General features: G+C 42.6%; 2 protein-coding genes across 2 annotated transcripts; both read left to right on the forward strand.

Moving 5' to 3' along the window:
* The first annotated feature begins 7,435 nt into the window (after nt 1-7,435).
* On the forward strand, nt 7,436-12,086 carry LOC120728591 (alcohol dehydrogenase 1). The gene is made up of 9 exons (XM_040023610.1): nt 7,436-7,564; nt 8,487-8,588; nt 10,090-10,231; nt 10,323-10,410; nt 10,513-10,732; nt 10,836-11,096; nt 11,203-11,335; nt 11,666-11,804; nt 11,898-12,086. The coding sequence occupies exons 1-9, from the start codon at nt 7,547-7,549 to the stop codon at nt 11,929-11,931; spliced, it is 1,137 nt and encodes a 378-aa protein (XP_039879544.1). The 5' UTR covers nt 7,436-7,546; the 3' UTR covers nt 11,932-12,086.
* Nucleotides 12,087-12,773: 687 nt separating this feature from the next.
* On the forward strand, nt 12,774-17,002 carry LOC120728588 (alcohol dehydrogenase 1-like). Its single transcript, XM_040023605.1, has 11 exons — nt 12,774-12,888; nt 14,228-14,247; nt 14,398-14,499; nt 14,651-14,792; nt 15,048-15,135; nt 15,227-15,446; nt 15,543-15,803; nt 15,958-16,090; nt 16,480-16,618; nt 16,698-16,732; nt 16,811-17,002. Exons 1-10 carry the CDS (start codon nt 12,789-12,791, stop codon nt 16,729-16,731), a joined length of 1,239 nt encoding a protein of 412 aa, XP_039879539.1. The 5' UTR covers nt 12,774-12,788; the 3' UTR covers nt 16,732; nt 16,811-17,002.
* Nucleotides 17,003-17,286: the final 284 nt, after the last annotated feature.

Raw genomic sequence — 17,286 nt, forward strand, 5'->3', positions numbered from 1 at the left:
ACCATAAAATCCACTTTATTTAGAAAAAAACTACATAAAAGCAAAATAACCTCGTTGTTTTTATTCTTTGTTTTGGTAAAATGGCATGAAATGCTATTATGGATGATGGCTCGCTACAAAGTTTATATATTGTTTCATTAAAAATTAGCTGTTGGGACGGATGTGAGAGAGTGAGAGAGAGAGAGAGAGAGAGAGAGTGTGTTGCCACACATCAGAGATTGTTGTTCTCTGATATAAAGTAGTGCCTTTGAAGCAGATTTTCTTTCTAAGAATTCTGGTTCTACTCTCATAACTTCAGTTGTTCATCTTTGAACATCTTAATTGTTCTCTTCAACTACTTAGTCTTCAGCAGTACTCAACTGTATGATTAGCACTGTGTGATATCCATGTTAACTAATTTCTCTGCATTTCATCATAGAAAATGCACTATTTCAACATATCGGTAAAATATTAAAACGTAATGTTTCACCCTTGTCAGTTACACGAATAGATGAATAAAAGAGTTTAAAATATTTGGATTTTTCTTCATTTTTTTTTTTTAATACCCCAATGTAGTGTGTCATGGTTGTGTGTTAATTTAAGTGTTTTCATCAATAGTTCTGCAGGTTTCCTGAAAACCTTTTTAAGTTGTTCTTTTGGACACTGGTGGCTTTTTCACTCATTTTCAGTCCTACTGCTTGACCATTTTCAGAAGAGCATTTTGTTTAAGCCACTTTAACCCATTCCAGTTTTTCTTTTTGTCAGATCAGCAAAAAACAATGCCAAAGACAACTGTTTGACAGGCATAACGATAGTATTCTTTGCTGTAACAAAGTGATTACCAATGTGTTTTTAGTCCAAATCCTGGTGTATTTCAGCGTGATTTGCAGTGCAAATTTGAAGAAGTTGGTAGTGGCAGGGTTGAAAATTACCTCCAGTCAATGGAGTGTATCTGGAAGTCTGAAAGCAAAGACTGGATACAGGAGCTGATGCATCTGATCCTTCAGTTGATCAATCTGTTATTGACTGAAGCTTTATCAGAAATCGTCTCAGTGGAAGGTTGGCCGTCAAGATGCTAGTCTTAAGGAAGGGAGACAAGTTTACTTAAAAGATAGTTTATTAAAACTACCCCATCAGGAGACAAACATCACTGATGAGTTGGTGGCCAGTGAAGTGAAACAGATGGAGCAGTTAATCTGGCGCAGCCTTTACTGCCTAGAAGTAAGAGGTAAGCTGCATCAAGTGCTGATCTTCCTTTGTCAGCAAATCAATAACAGTAGGCTGCAACTAAGAAAGCAGCACATGCAAGTATTATCTGCGCCAAATAGCAAATCCATTCTTGCAAATGGGGTCAACAGAAAATCATTTAACTCTACAACATCAAGTAAAAATCAAAGTGTTGTTACTTAAATGTACACCCGACCTCATCACATGGCCTGCAGCAACAAACACACCACACCGCTTTGCAAAATCTCTAGTAGTCAGCAATCAAAAATCAAATTAAAGCATGAGAATCAGCCATAGTAGCAAAACAACCAAAACATCCAAGCTGCCACCAAAGAGGGAACCAACCAAATTCATGCTAATTCAAAGCTCAGTCAATGTTGTCTACACCAAAGCTGCCAGACCAAACTACCAAATTTAAAACATAATATTATTCAAGTCATACCAGTTACACTTGTGGCACAGTTATGCCACAACCAATTGTGAAAACTCAAGCCATGTGTTTCACAAACCACAAGAAAATGACTTCAACCACATTTTCTGCCAGACTAAAGAGAAAGCATGCTCCTCTATTGAGGTCAGCCACTAAAGCCTATTAAAGGGCATGCATGGCTCATGAAGCTAAACTCATCCCAAAATACAGGTGTTTAATGGCCAGGCAAAATGGAGATATTGTTCTCCTCCAGCATAAACCACAGAACAGCTCAACCTTAATGTAACCAATCCAAATGTTATCTTATGCGGAACTTATTAAGATATTGGTCACAGTGCTGAATACCATACCTTCAGGCTGTACTCAAAAAGCAGAACAGCTTTAAGCTATGTTAGCAAACAAGTTAGCACTGACCCAAACTTTAACCTTACCAATGGATTGAACATCTCCCATTTGTCACAACCTCACTCAAAGTGGGTGACAAAGGGCAATTTCCCATAGTTCACATAAAAACCTATCATAATATAACCAAGTGGCAATTTGGGTGCTTCCAGGTAGGGTAGAGACTGGATAGTACATCTAGACCAGCTTTTATAGCCTGGAAGACCCATGTGAGCTGCATTAGCTGACTATGCTCTCATGCCGGCCAATCACCAATAAAAGCAGGTCAGGACTTTCTTGATAGTGGGAAGGTCATCACAAGTCACACATTAGAAATAACGAAATGACATTAGCTCACAGTAATGTATTTGTTGTTTGATTCCTAATGACCAGCTGCCGTTTGTTTCTTCATTCCCCCAGGTGAACAGTTAGAGCCCATATTTACAAAAGGTCCCGTTCAGGTGCAAAAAGAAACTATTTGGAAAACTTTGTGCCAAACCCACAGTATGCTGTTGGGTGAAATGCATTTTTCTTGCAGTTAAACTTTATCATAACTGTATCTTTTTAAGTTGCCAGCTGTTTGTGAGGTGATTGTTTCACAACCTTTGGAATACTCTTAAATAGTTGGGGGACATTTTTTTTTATTATTTTTTTTTTATTTATTTATTTATTTTTTTGTGTCCCGTTTGGATCTTTAGCCATCAGAATTGTTGTCTTAAGGCCAAGAAAGATGCCAAGCGGATTTATTTTACCAAGTGGATCATCATGGCCTTGCCATATTGGTCCATTTGATTGACCTTTATTATAATTATGAATTTATTTTATTTTCGGTTGCTACAAACGGGACAGACATGACTGGGGGATAGGACAGAAAGAGAGAATGAAAGAAAGAGAGGGAGAGAAAGAAAACCAAAGGGGAGAAGAGACGGTGAGAAGGGGGGGAAGAAAGAGAAAAAAAAAAACACAAAACACCTGGATCACCTGTATGGAGAAAAAAAAAACAGAAGAGAAAGCAAACAACAAAGAGCAACATCATAAAAAAAAACAGCACCATCACAATAAACTAGCTAGCAGTAGATATCAGTAGATACTAAATAATAAACGATATTGTGCAGCACGCAAGATAGACAGCGCACAATGTGCTTTGAGGCAGCAGCCAAGAAAGGTGTAGTCCGCGTCTGTGAATACCCGTGTGTACACCTGTGTGCATACCTGTGTGGATCAGCATGCTTGTATTCCAAAGGTTTCTCCATGTAACGATCTGCTAGGGAGTGTGGGGAGCCATAGCCCCGTCCTCCAGGGTATGAAGCAGGTATGGAGGAGATCCAGGCCCCAGATATCCAGAGGCCCCAGAGTACAAGGACCCGAGGAGGACCACCAAAGGGGGGAAACCGTGCCACCCTCCTGGGAAGAGCTGAGTAGAGCCCCAAACGAAAGGTCACCCCGCAGCTACGGAGCAGAGGCCAGAGGGGGTTGCAGTGGCGTGCCCGCGGGCTCTGCCAGCAGCCAGCTGTGCCAGAGAGGACCGAGCTTCAGGCCCAGAGGCCAGAGGCCTGAGGGCATCCCGCCCCCCGGAAGGAGCCCAGCCGGGCCACAGGCGCCCGGCCCCGCCAATCGGCCACCAGGAGTGAGCCGGTACATACATGAGCGCCCAGCCCCAGACGACAAGGACCACCAACACACCAACGTCCTCGGGCATCAGCCACCGGCAGGGAGTGTGGTGAGGGGAGATAGGCCTCCGTACTTTAGAGGGCCTGAGATGTACCCAGAGAGGTTGAGTCTAAGACCCAGCCTGACACATAGACACAGACGAACAGGCACACGCGGACACAAACGTGCATTCCCACCCCATATGCACAACCAAATACTCAGCACTCACCCAACGTGTAGACAGACACAAATAGACACTGCACAGACAGTCGCACTCCCCAAACATACTCTATATCCCAGGTCCAGGTACCCCCACCCTCAGAGGGGCAAGCCGCACCTAGACCCAGGAGATGTAACCCTTCTCTCTGGGGTGGAGGCAAGCGGACCACCTCCTTATCTGCAGTAGCAGGGAGGCCCCGCATCCCAGACCCCAGTCTGACGGCCAGCACCTCCTCCCAGCCCCCCAGCCCTGACGGCTAACAGAACCGGGGTGAGTGAAGACCTCAAACCTCCCTACGCCCGCTCATATGTAGTGTTGCTGTGTGCTGTTCTAAAGTGCACTTAAAACTCAGGAGAGCATGGTACTAGCTTCCTCTCAGAGAGCAGCACGGCTCCTCCCGAAAACCCTTAGTGTCTAAATGCATTTAAAATTGAGGGTAGGGCACCAGCGCCAGAGGGGGGTTGGAGTACCCCGACCATCCTCTGGATGCTGTAAAACGTGCCCACCCCCAAGGCCCTATATGTATGTGTTATGTGAGAGTGTGAGTAATGTGGATGTCTAGGTTGCAGAATAAAATTGAGGCACAGGCGGCCAGAAGGGGACAGAGGGGGAGTGCCTCCCCTGCACCCTGGTGACATACCTGCACCCCAAGCCCTGCGTGTGTAGGTGGGTGTGGTAGAGCGGGAATAGGGAGGCAGCTGAGGATGGGGAGGGAAGAAAGGGAGGGGCAAGCGGCCCCACCCTGGGGCCAGCTCCCCCGCTGACCCCAGTAGGCACCACCGCACTCTGGAACCCACCAGGGCAAGAGGGCCCAGGCCCATCCGGACCGGGGCCTGCAGCAGCAGCACCGCCCAGCCCCACAGAGTCCGGGGCAGCCCACCCAACTCCACCCCAGAGAAAACTGCACCCACCCCATCATCCAATCATCTCCCAAACTACACAAGACAATAGACACCCAGGTTGAGTTCATTCTCCACCTCTCATATATCTCTCCCCCCACCTGCAGAGTGAGCTCCCGTAGTGAGGAGACCACCTGCAAAGATATAACAACCTCCCCACCAGTTAGAGAGCCCCCTAGTTGGGCCGATGCACCAGAAGTCCCCTGCACTGGGGCTGAGCCCCCCTGCACCCACCCGCCCACTGCTTCGGCGACACAACAGCCAGGACCCAAACCAATGCTGCTTTTAAGTCTAGTGATGACGAGGCTGTGTTCAAGACAGCTAGAGCCAGCCTGAACTGTGCATTTATGCTAGAAGGTTCAGTTTCTTCTGTGACCCTATAACACCAGGTGCATGTGGCAGGAGATTCAAGCAATAATAGCTTATAAGGCTACTCCTACACTGTATGACAACAACCCACACCTCCTCAACGACCTCAACGAATCATTCTGTAGATTTGCAACAGACAACACCTCTGCAATAAAAGCCAGTCTTCACGCGGATGAGAAAGCGCTGAATCTCAATGCGGATGATGTCTGGGAAAACACTGGGAAAAGTGAATGTACGGAAAACATTCAAGGATGGGTACTGTTGGAATTTATTTTGATCTTTAAGGCTAATATCTCATAATTAGTATCACATATTTGTGTTTTGTCCTTTGTTGCACACAGTGTAATGTAGGAGTTTTGGAAGTAGACTTTTACTCTGATACTAACAGAGACAACACTTCCTCACAACCCCCTCACAGGAATGCGGCCTTGATCATAAATCTGCTGTTATGGTATGCACTTTACACCCCTTCTTTAACTCTACGGGGCTGACCGGAGAACAAAACGTGGTTTCATCGTAACGGGAGTGTTACCTGCAAAAGGGCGTCCCCAAATAAGGAGAGGTCCAGAAAGCTGCAGAGCTGGTGATTGGCCGTGAGCTGGTATCAGACCTAAGGCCACTCTCAGCTCTTTCGACCAATCATGTCAACATTCAGTTTCTGTGACCAGCAGTAAAAAGTGTATACTGCCTGGGTGCGGCAGCCTTTGAGCCTGAGAGAGGCGGTCCACAACGCCATGTAAAACTAATTTAAAATTTTAAATGTTTTATTAATTATCTGTGAAAGCTTATAATTGGAGCATATTTTTCTTGTCTCTCATAATAAAAACCCCAACAGTACTCGGGGAGTGCGGTGACCAGCTAGCAAATGTCCTTAGAGATATCTTTAACAACTCCTTGGAGCAGACTGTGGTTCCATCATGTTTCAAGTCTGCCACCATCATCCCTGTGCCCATCACGTGTTTTAATGACTACAACCCTGCTGCACGAACTCCCATAATGATGAAGAACTTCGAGAAGTTGGTAAAGGACTACATATCTTTAATGCCTCCCATATTTGACCGATTCCAGTTTGCTTACCAGCCAAACCGCTCTCCAGAGGACGCCATTTCCTCTGTTCTCCACCTGAGCTTGGTACATCTGGAGTAGAAAACAGTCAGCACTCCCATGGTTAACTGGCTGCTGGACTTCCTCACCAACAGACCTCAGTCAGCGAATGGGAAACAGCATCTCCATCTCCATCTCCATCGGCTCCACTCAGGTCTGTGTCCTGAGCCCACTGCTGTTCACGCTGTGACACATGACTCCAGTGCTGCATCTGCTTCTAGTCACATCATCAAGTATGCACACGACACAACAGTGGTGGGTCTCATTAGGGACAACAGCGACCTGTCCTATAGAGACAAGGTGAAGCAGTGGACCTGTGCAGTGCTAACAATCTGTTCCGAAACGTCAAGAAGACCAAGGAGATGATCATCGAATTCAGGACAAAACTCTCATCAATGACAATAGTGCTGTTGAGGTAGTCACCAGGGATTTTCTGGGGGTACAGATAACTGACAGCCTGGACTGGAATGAACTTGAGAGTTTGTAGCAAGTTTTATTTCAAGGTCTTGAGAAGGGTAGTTGATAATTATAAAGTTTATGATGGGAGTTCTCTCAAAGACTTGCATATTGACCTTTATCTATATAAGACTAAAGGGCTGATGCAATATCTAGAACTGTTACTAAAGTCCAGTTACATTGTACACAAATCCAAAAGATAACATTTCTAATGTGCCAACTTACTGTTACGCGTCTGTGATTGTACAGTTGACTAAGAAATCATCTGTCAAATTTCCAAACTGTGAATGTGAAGCCTGAGTGCCACCGAAATCTTTGTCACCTCCTTGACATACTATATAAAGTTTTCAAAATTATAGAACAATTCAGTGAATTTGTCATTGTGATGATTGTTGTTGAGTGTCATAAACTGCGTAATTATAAAGAAATAAATGTAAATTTTTATGCCATTCGGCATAAATGACTCACGATGGCCACTCAAACAAAATAACAGAAATACAGCGTCAGGTAGCTCTGTAAGTTGTCATAGTTTTTGATAAACGCAGCACAAAAGTGAGTTTTTCCATGATTTATTATCATCTGTGTTGACTGTGGGTTGTTTGTGCAAACATAGCAGCCTCCATATCTATTCTCCATATGAGTTTAAGCAAGGGAAGAAGAAAAACTGTTTTCAGTTTGCAATCATTGAAAAGTCCCTGCCCATCTGGTGGTTGCATAACTCCCTCTCCAGCTGTAGTATTTTTAGCAGCAAGTCCAAGCGAGTTTCTCTGACTCCAGTCCTGCAGCTCCTGTTGCTTTCAACTTTTTTGTGACTCTGTCATAGTTGCAGAAATGTCCACCGCTGGTAAGGTAGGTACATAATTCCACATGGGAGGCCTCATTTACAGCTTTAATGTTTTAATGTGGGGTTTTTTGTTTGTTTGTTTGTTTGTTTGTTTTTGTTTTGTTGTTTCAAAAAATTTTGTTGCAAACCTCACATTAAAATATTGTACTTGGTTGAAATGTATTTTGCTGTACCTCTGTGTCTAAGTGTGGGTGGGTGTGTCATGAACACTGTAATAGCCGAAAGTGTTACAGATAAGGGTTTCAGGGCAGTTGAGCAGTTGTTAACCTATATCCTTTTACACATGCATGTTTATTCCACTAAGCCCAGCCTAGAGTTACTACTTTGATTGCAATAAAACTGTGATGAAATACATCTGTGAAATATTGCGTTTCCTATTTTGACTTGGAATGCACTTTCAAGCCATCGAGACAGTTTTGTGCAACTGCAAATTTTGGCAAGGATGCTGATGTGGAAGGCCAAAAGAAAAGTATGGCGCATGCCCAAGAATTTAGTGCAGGGAATTCAAAAATAATGACCAAAAAGCCCCTTTATTTATGTAATGTAACAACATGTGATTTAGTGAATGATTTATTTTGTGTTATTCAATTTCCAGAGTCTACATTTACTACATTTGCTAAATGAGACATGGACTTTAGACTGTTCCTTGTCATATGATGTTTGCCCTTCTGCAGGAAAAGCCTTATCTGAACTATTAAAACCAATCTGCTGTTAAACAGTGGCTCTTTTGCACAAACTCTTGCTTGCACCAGTTGAATAGTATAATTTAAAGATGTTTGAAATTTCTCGAGTTGTGCCAGGCAGGCATTAATGCACTTCAAATTACAAATGCTACATGAGTAGGTGCTTGTCATAACTCTCCAGACACCCATCTTGGTATAGTTCAGCAGCACCCCAAAAATGTGACATTTCACGCTGCCACTTTAGGTCATCAAGTGCAAGGCAGCAGTGGCCTGGGAGCCAAACAAGCCTATGGTGATTGAGGAGATTGAGGTAGCCCCACCTCAGGCCAATGAGGTCCGGATCAAGGTGAGAATCGACACACACACATTCACAGAGATCTCTTAGTGCACTTGTGTTGGTGAATGAAAGGAATCATAATAGTGGGTTCTAATCTAAGCAAAAGTTGCAGGAAACTGTTTCTCATGGTGAAACACAAAAAATGGGTAATAAGGCAAAAGTGAAAAATTAGAAAGATAAAAACTCGGATAACTAAAGAGCAGAATCTCCACTTCTTAGCTAATATTCAAATCAGCTGTAACCTGACAAGGACAAAGTGCAGGTGACAAAAATAGACATAAAAAAATATACAGGGTGGGCCATTTATATGGATACATTGTAATAACATGGGAATGGTTGGTGATATTAAAGTCCTGTTTGTGGCACATTAGTATATGTGAGGGGGCAAACTCCTCAAGATGGGTGGTGACCATGGTGGCCGTTTAGAAGTCGGCCATCTTGGATACAACTTTTGTTTTTTCAATAGGAAGAGGGCCATGTGACACATCAAACTTATTGGTAATGTCACAAAAAAAAACAATGGTGTGCTTGGTTGCCCCACCCTGTAGATCAGACAAATAAGACAGTGTTTACTTGCGGACGTATGATGTCAGTCAGACCCAGTGAAACTACGTTCCTTTCAAAATGTTGCTCAACATTGTTTAGTGACATGTCAGCACATTTCAATGTGAAATGCAGTCAGAATACCATCAGATGCTCTGCAGACTGTTTGTAAAATAACTCTTAGCTCCTTTTTAGGATCTTAAAGTAATTCCAGGCTCATCTTCTCCAAGATTTCATGTCCAGTTGACTGACAAGAGGCACAGAGTTACAGAGATGAGACCTACATGTCACACAGTATATCTTACCTTTAGCTCTAATAAAGTATACTAATGCAGATTTTTATCAGCTATCATTAGCTAGCAAATGAGGCTATCATTATCTCCATTAGTTATCTAAAAACTGAATCTCTGATGGGAGCAGATATGAAAAATATTGTCTTTCAGTAGTACTTGTTGGTTCTATACCATTTAATACTGTTCAAAATGAATCTAAGGCTAAAAGATGTAGGCGACAGTGAGCTGGGTTTTTTTTTAACTAGTCATTATGGAATTGCAGTACACTATCCACACAGTATGACAAAAGAAACTGTGGGACTTGGACACCTTTTACCACAAAGAATAACCATGTGTGACCAGGTTTGATAGGGTGTAGCCAGTGTATTTAATCTCTAAAAGTCCATGAAAAATCAGGACAGAGATGTTAGCCACTGGACTCAGATAAAGACCTAATAACATCCGGGGGAAATTTTAACCCCAGAAATGTTCTTATTTAACAAAATGCTTCCTCATTTTGGGTGTATTTCTGGTATGTGTATAGCAAAAGACAGAGTTTTATCCATTCCCTTGCGTTTCCATTTCTTTCACATTCTTGCTATGTCAGGTAAAAAGCTTAGCAAACTGCACAGATAAAACCACAAGCCAAACTCTTCAAGTGTCCAAAAGAAACAAGCATCTGTGTTCTCATGCAGATCGTTGCAACTGGAGTATGCCACACTGACCTGTACCACCTTTTTGAGGGTATGCACAAAGATGGCTTCCCAGCAGTGCTTGGACACGAGGGAGCCGGCATAGTAGAGAGCGTTGGCCCCGGCGTTACTGAATTTCAGCCAGGTCAGTTAAAGCTTTCATTTGTCTGTCTTGTCATGTTCACCAGGTGGTTTCTGTAAGATGCAGCATTCTCAGCCTTGTTTTTGAATTTTAGGAGACAAGGTGATCCCTCTGTTCATCTCCCAGTGTCGGGAATGTCGCTTCTGTAAGAATCCTAAGACCAATCAGTGCGAAAAAGGCTGGTGAGTTAATAGTTTTCTTAATTTCGCTTAATCGTAGAATTTGTTTTATATGTACCCTCTGCCACAAAGTACTATATTTTTTAACCAATGTTTTCTGTACAGGGCTGCTGATAGTCATGATGTGATGGCTTTAGCAGAATCCAGGTTCACCTGTAAGGGGAAGAAGGTGCTGCAGTTTATGGGGACCAGCACCTTCTCTGAGTACACTGTGATGAACCAGGTGGCTGTGGCTAAGATCGACCCGGCTGCTCCTCTGGATAAAGTCTGCCTCCTTGGGTGTGGGGTCTGCACTGGATATGGGGCAGCTGTTAATACTGCTAAGGTGTGTATGTAGGTTTGACAGCAGGCGAAGATTGATGTTTGTTACTGTATGAAGTCTTAACAAGTCCAGAGTATCCAAACTGACTAATTTTTTTTTCCTCCAGGTTGAGCCAGGCTCCACCTGTGCCGTGTTTGGTCTGGGAGCTGTGGGTTTGGCTGCAGTCATGGGATGCAAGGCTGCAGGAGCCAAAAGGATTATCGCCGTTGACATCAACCCAGACAAGTTTGAGAAGGCCAAAGTGTTTGGAGCCACTGAGTTTGTGAACCCAAAGGATCACAACAAACCCATCAATGAAGTTTTGGCTGAGATGACAAACGGAGGTGTGGACTACTCCCTGGAATGTGTCGGGAACGTGGCAGTCATGGTGAGGCAGACTGACAAATTCGAATAAAGACTGGATCAGTTTGTAAATATGGTCAAGAACCCTATGTTTACAAGTCAGCTGACATTTGGCTGGTTTTATCATGTAGCGCAGTGCCTTGGAGTCTTGTATCAAAGGCTGGGGTGTCAGCGTGCTGGTTGGCTGGACTGATCTCCACGACTTTGCAGCCCGACCCATTCAGCTCATTGCTGGACGTACATGGAAGGGCTCTTTGTTTGGAGGTGAGGCACATGTAATCATCCACACTAACTAATGTAATTTAATGTAACCACCACCGCAGCATTACTGAGCACAGCTTCCAGTTTTGGGGGGTGTTTCTGCATCCATATGCAGCTAACTTTCTTCAGCTTTACATCAGCACATTGAGTGCAGAACTTTGAAAAGCACCAGGTTGTATTCAGCACATTCAAACATCTGCACATTTTCCATAATTGGTTTCACACACCAAATTACCAAGAACAGTACCTCCTGTGCTGTGACAGTGGCCAGAAGGCTTGAAGTGAGAAAAGACTAATTGATGTTATAATATGCTTTTTATATCTGGGGCTCAGGATTTAAGAGTAAGGATGGCGTCCCTGAGATGGTTAAAGCTTACCTGAACAAGAAGGTGAAGCTGGATGAGTTCATCACTCATAAAATGACTTTGGACCAGGTCAACGATGCCATTGAACTGATGAAGCACGGCAAATGGTACATACTTTCTCAATTATTACTAACTAGATGCAAAAATGAAAAACTAATAGGTGCAAGTCTTCTAATTTGTGCTTTGTATTTGTTTCCCAGCATCCGGACAGTTCTAAGTGTTTCTCCACAGTAAGACCACTTCATTCCTCAGTAATCTGAAGCCATGCTCTACAGTGAACACCATTCAACAGATTATGTACAGGTTGTGTTTGTAAGAATTATCATCAGTGTTCACATGATCAAAATCTGAGGAGTGTTTGTGCAGCAAAATAAATGGTTTTAACAGATGACTGGTTTCCTCACTTCTGATCAGATTTGGTTGTGTTATTTTATAAGTCAGTACAGAGGCTGTAATTCAGTTCACTATTACACTGGTTTTAGTGTGGCACAAGCTTTCTAGTCACTTTAGATTTACAGACTTGTCTAATCAACTATATGTACTTAGGTTGGCAAACAGTGTTGAAATTACACTACTAGTGATGAGATCATGGATTTATTACCACAGCTATTTCTGCCTGTTGCACTACTTTCCTGGTAACGTCAAAAGGAGGCAATATTTCAGTTAAAAGAGTTAAAGCTATTAACTTTCTCCTATAAACCCCTTTAAAAAGCCTTTTATATTTTCTCACTCAGATTCTTGCTTCAAATATTGACAGGGGTTATACACGAATGCACTAAGATGCATTTGTTTGGCTGAATGATGCAGTTTTTCCTTTTATATTGAACTTTTATTTGCAAAAGTACCCATCCAGACAGAATTACTTAGCCTTCTTTTCAGTAACAGTTCCTGGAGTTCTAGAGGAAGCACAAAGAGAACATGTGCAGAAGGGTCTTCCACAGGTTTGAACCCAGGGCCAACTTCTTGTTGGGCGATTGAGTTAATCACTGAGCCACCATCGTACTGTGCATTCAGTCGGACTTTGAGTCATTTTAACGTTCCAGGTCAGCTCATTTAGGCATGCCTCATTAGCCACTTTCCTTATAAGGAAAATGCAGCTGCAAAGCGAATATTGGCCAGCCCTTAATTACCACCCTGCACCTTGGAGCATCCGCTGTTTCCCACCTGTTGCAGACCCGCTATTTCCTTCAGGTATGTGCAAGTTGCTTTCTTTGTGATTGTGTTGACGGTCTCGTTCTGCCCTGAAAAAGCAAAAATTAGCTGGCTGAAATCGTTTAATTGATCTCCCCTTCATTGCTGTGTTGTTGTGCATTTCTGAAATGCTGCCAGTAATGTTAGAGGTTTTCTGAGCAGTGGGAACTCAGAATCATTGTTTCAACATGGTAACCCAAGTCAGCTCATGTTTCATTATAAACTAGTAAGAGGAGTCGAGTAACTCTGAAATAAGTGACCTTGTTCTAGAAAGGTTGATCAGAGTGAGTTTCAACACCTCTGTGTTCCTCCTGAGTTAAGTGAAGCAAATCCATCCTAAGTGAAATGGTATCCTTTTAATGTGGACTATGTAGCATTTTAACTTAAAGAATTGGAGGGGACAATGGAAAGCTTTTTGGGTTCCTTGTCTTCCCAGTTATAATTTACCCTACTTTAAGTTTTATTAACAAATAAAAGAACCATATGATTGATGATTACATTTGAGTTTAAAGAAATTGAATCAAATTAAATGTAATCAGCTTTAACGTAACTGGGATTAAAGCCACTGCAGATTGAGTCAAAGCTACAGTGTACTTATGCGTGTGTGTGGTGTTGTTGTGAGTCCAGTCAGGCCTCCTTTAACCTCTCAGTGGAGAATCTGAAGCTTTAGACTGATTTGATAACAAATATTGTACCTCTCCAAATCAACCTGTCTGCATCCTGGATTCAAAACATCTTTGAAATCAATTTAAGATTAAGATTAGACAATTCATTTACAGACTGGCCCTCAAATAGTCACGTTATTGGAAAAGATGAGTTTAGATATAACCTTACATTTAAAATTCAGCTTTTTGGTTTAACACCTATATTTCACATTTAGATGGAACTGGTTTGCAAATGTTGCAAACATGGTTTGAAGAGTTTTGTTTTTAAATCCACATTTTAAAGTTTGGAACCAAATTATTGACTTCACCATGGTTTATTTTACAAAACTCATAACATACAGGTTAATTATACAGCTTGGCTGTCATATGTGGGGAACATTTGTATTTGAAGCCACGTCTGTTTAACCTAACTGGTTAATAGTAGTAGTTGGGTAAATGAGTTAGTCTAGCTATAAACAAGCCCCGCCCCCTCTAGTTTCATTCAAAAGAACACCGTTCACAACATTTGAAAGCATCACAAGCTCTCGGATATGAGAACTCTGCTGGGTTATTGATTGGTTGAATTTTGAACTAACACTGCTAATACAGAGGAAAATTATAAGTTTGTGTCCCCATGATCTGCTGTCACACTACTTGTAACTACTCAAGTCCATCTCTCCACCTTTTTGTTACAGAAATGACCACTGCTGGTAATGTAAGTGTAACATTTCCTTTCTTTTATTTCCTTCTATAACTTTTCGTTTTTCAAAATTAAGGCTGAAAAAGGCTAATGGAGGCTAATTATAGTAATTTAATCATGTGCATTGGACTTGGAATTTTCTTCTTCCTCCAACTTCCCCTTTAGGTCATCAAGTGCAAGGCAGTAGTAGCCTGGGAGCCCCAGCAGCCTGTGGTGATTGAGGAGATAGAGGTAGCACCACCCCAGGCCAATGAGGTCCGCATCAAGGTGAGACGTCCACTTTCAAGACTTGCAGGCCCTCTCATCCTCTGAAATGATCCTGGAGCAATGTAGTACCTCCATAAACTTTCTGTTTTACCAGAAGATGCACCAGAAACAACCCTGACTTTGGATTTGATTATTATTCCCGTGGTTACAGATTGTTTCAACAGCGCTGTGCCATTCAGACCTGTACTGCCTGTTGAAGGTTGTGGAGAAGGAATTTTTCCCAGTCGTCCTCGGCCATGAGGCGGCCGGCATTGTCGAGAGTGTTGGGCCTGGAGTCACAGAATTTCAGCCAGGTCAGTTTTTAACTTTGAACAAATTAAACTTCTCTCCGTGAACAAAAGATTGACCCTGACATCAGCCACAGCTGTTCCCATGGTGTTCAGGTTGGTTTTAGGAAGAGACTTGATTGCCTTTGTCCAAAGGGTGGTTTTAATTGTAAATTGTGGTGTTCAAATTTTTAAATTCTCAATGCAAGTAAATGTGGTCCATCAGCAGGCACTCGGTCAATACGCCAAAGCAGAACGTGTGACCATTTATTTTTCCCTCAGGAGACAAGGTGATTCCTCTCTACCTTCCTCAGTGTGGAGAATGTCGCTTCTGTAAGAGCCCTAAGACAAACCAGTGTGACGTAATTTGGTGAGTGCAATCTTTATTCTCACCTCTCATCACCAACATGTGCTGATGTGTACTCTTGAGGAAGTTCATGTTTTCCCTCTATCTTGTTCAGGACTAGAATGGCTTCAAAAGAAATGGCACTGGAAAAGTCCAGGTTAACCTGTAATGGGCAGAAGCTGCGGCAGTTTATGGGGACCAGCACCTTCTCTGAGTACACTGTGACTCATCAGATGGCTGTGGCTAAGATTGACCCTGATGCTCCTCTGGATAAAGTCTGCCTCCTTGGGTGTGGGGTCTGCACTGGGTATGGGGCAGCTGTTAATACTGCTAAGGTGTGTATGCTGCTAGAACTGAAAGGTTTTGTTTTAGTAACGAGCTGTAAACACTCATCCAAAATGAGTCCCATTTACTGAAATCATCTCCTGCAGGTTGAGCCAGGCTCCACCTGTGCCGTGTTTGGTCTGGGAGCTGTGGGTTTGGCTGCAGTCATGGGCTGTGAGGCTGCAGGAGCCAAAAGGATTATTGTTGTTGACATCAACCCAGACAAGTTTGAGAAAGCCAGGGAGTTTGGAGCTACTGACTTCGTCAATCCCAAAGATCACAATAAACCCATTAGTCAAGTGCTAATGGAGATGACTGGTGGAGGTGTGGACTACTCCCTGGAATGTGTTGGTGATGTGGAATGCATGGTAGGGGAATCTTATGAAATTTAGATTCTCAATAGAGGGAATTAAGTGAAACAATTTCTTTTTGTTTTTAAAACGCAAAAAAAGACCTCGAGTCAGTTTAGTCTTTTCAGTGACTTCTATCCTTCCGCTGACTTGGTACCATTTCTCATTCTAGCGCAGTGCTTTGGAGTCCTGTGTGAAAGGCTGGGGTGTCAGTGTGATCGTGGGATTGACAGACATGCAAGATGTAGCCACCCGACCTCTTCAGCTCACCTCGGGACGTACATGGACTGGCTGCCTGTTTGGAGGTGAGACAAATGTGACCATAACCAGTGGTTCTAGTGGGCTGGACCAGCGTACAACATTTTCACATGAGTGATTAAATCTGATGGGCAGCTCACAACAAATTGTTTGTGGTCTAAGCTGGCATGCTTCTCCAAATTAGGATTCAAGTATGCTTGATATGCAGCCCACCTGTTATAAGGCAAGAAGCGGGGCACTCCCTGGAGAGGTCCCCAGTCAGCTGGACATATTGCATTCAAATGTAAAATATGATATTCTTAAAACTACATGGTACTTCAGCTAGCCATGTCAGGAATTAGACTGAGATCTGCATAATTTCTTGCATCTTCTGTTGTAACAAACTGGTTAGTGCCGTTCTAACTTGTGTGTTTGGCTCGTCTTTGGGTGGGGTCAGGATTTAAAAGTAAGGATGCTGTTCCTAAGATGGTGAAAGACTACCTGGAAAAGAAACTGAAGCTGGATGAGTTTATCAGTCACACTATGACTATAGATGAAATCAATGATGCCATTGACCTAATGAAGCAAGGCAAATGGTACGTACAGCCTCAGCTGACATAACTTAATTACTAGATGTCCAAAACGAAGACCTAATTTGTGTTGTTTATTTCAAAGCATCCGGACAGTTATGAGTGTTTGTCCAGAATGAGGTAAAACGCAGCAAATGGTAGACTTACACTCACTGGCTGACTAAATGACACATTAATCATTCTTCTTTCTGTATCCAGGTGGTCATGAGTTTCTCCACAAAATAAACTCCAGTCCTGAATTCAACAACCCTAAATTAAGTCATCACTATACTGGATTTCAAACGGTACACTGTGCATAAAAGGGAATCAGACATCCATGGATGGTTGAAATCTGTGTTGATAAGAGAAACTAAACACTGTTTGAAGAGCAAAATAAATGGTTTAAACAAATCTGTGTAGTTTATGGTTTTGTTGTGCAATATATTAAGCAATGCGTTGAATAGTGCCAGATGTAGTGACTCACATTTCATTAAGACTCGTGCAAATATTGCCTTTTAAAGTTTATTTTTGTTTAACACACTTTGCAATGCCTGAACTAATTGTTTTCAGAGTTTGACTATTTAATAACTGCTGCTCACATTTACACACAGCCTAATATAAATATGTGCTTAACATAGCAGGGAGTGCCATCGTCATCCCGCTAGTTTTGTCACAGATGTCCCTTGTTAACTTCT

The sequence above is a fragment of the Simochromis diagramma genome, unplaced genomic scaffold (assembly GCF_900408965.1).
Source record: "Simochromis diagramma unplaced genomic scaffold, fSimDia1.1 OVJJ01000303.1, whole genome shotgun sequence".
NCBI lineage: Eukaryota > Metazoa > Chordata > Actinopteri > Cichliformes > Cichlidae > Simochromis > Simochromis diagramma.

Excerpts from the sequence above, each read along its gene's own strand:
- LOC120728591 (XM_040023610.1), top strand. Across the intron at positions 10,733-10,835 it reads CAGCTGTTAATACTGCTAAG|GTTGAGCCAGGCTCCACCTG; the intron begins GTGTGTATGTAG and ends TTTTTCCTCCAG. Across the intron at positions 11,336-11,665 it reads GAAGGGCTCTTTGTTTGGAG|GATTTAAGAGTAAGGATGGC; the intron begins GTGAGGCACATG and ends TCTGGGGCTCAG.
- LOC120728588 (XM_040023605.1), top strand. The coding sequence starts at position 12,789 with ATGCAGCTGCAAAGCGAATATTGGCCAGCCCTTAATTACCACCCTGCA. Across the intron at positions 12,889-14,227 it reads AGACCCGCTATTTCCTTCAG|AAATGACCACTGCTGGTAAT; the intron begins GTATGTGCAAGT and ends TTTTTGTTACAG. Across the intron at positions 15,136-15,226 it reads AACCAGTGTGACGTAATTTG|GACTAGAATGGCTTCAAAAG; the intron begins GTGAGTGCAATC and ends TATCTTGTTCAG.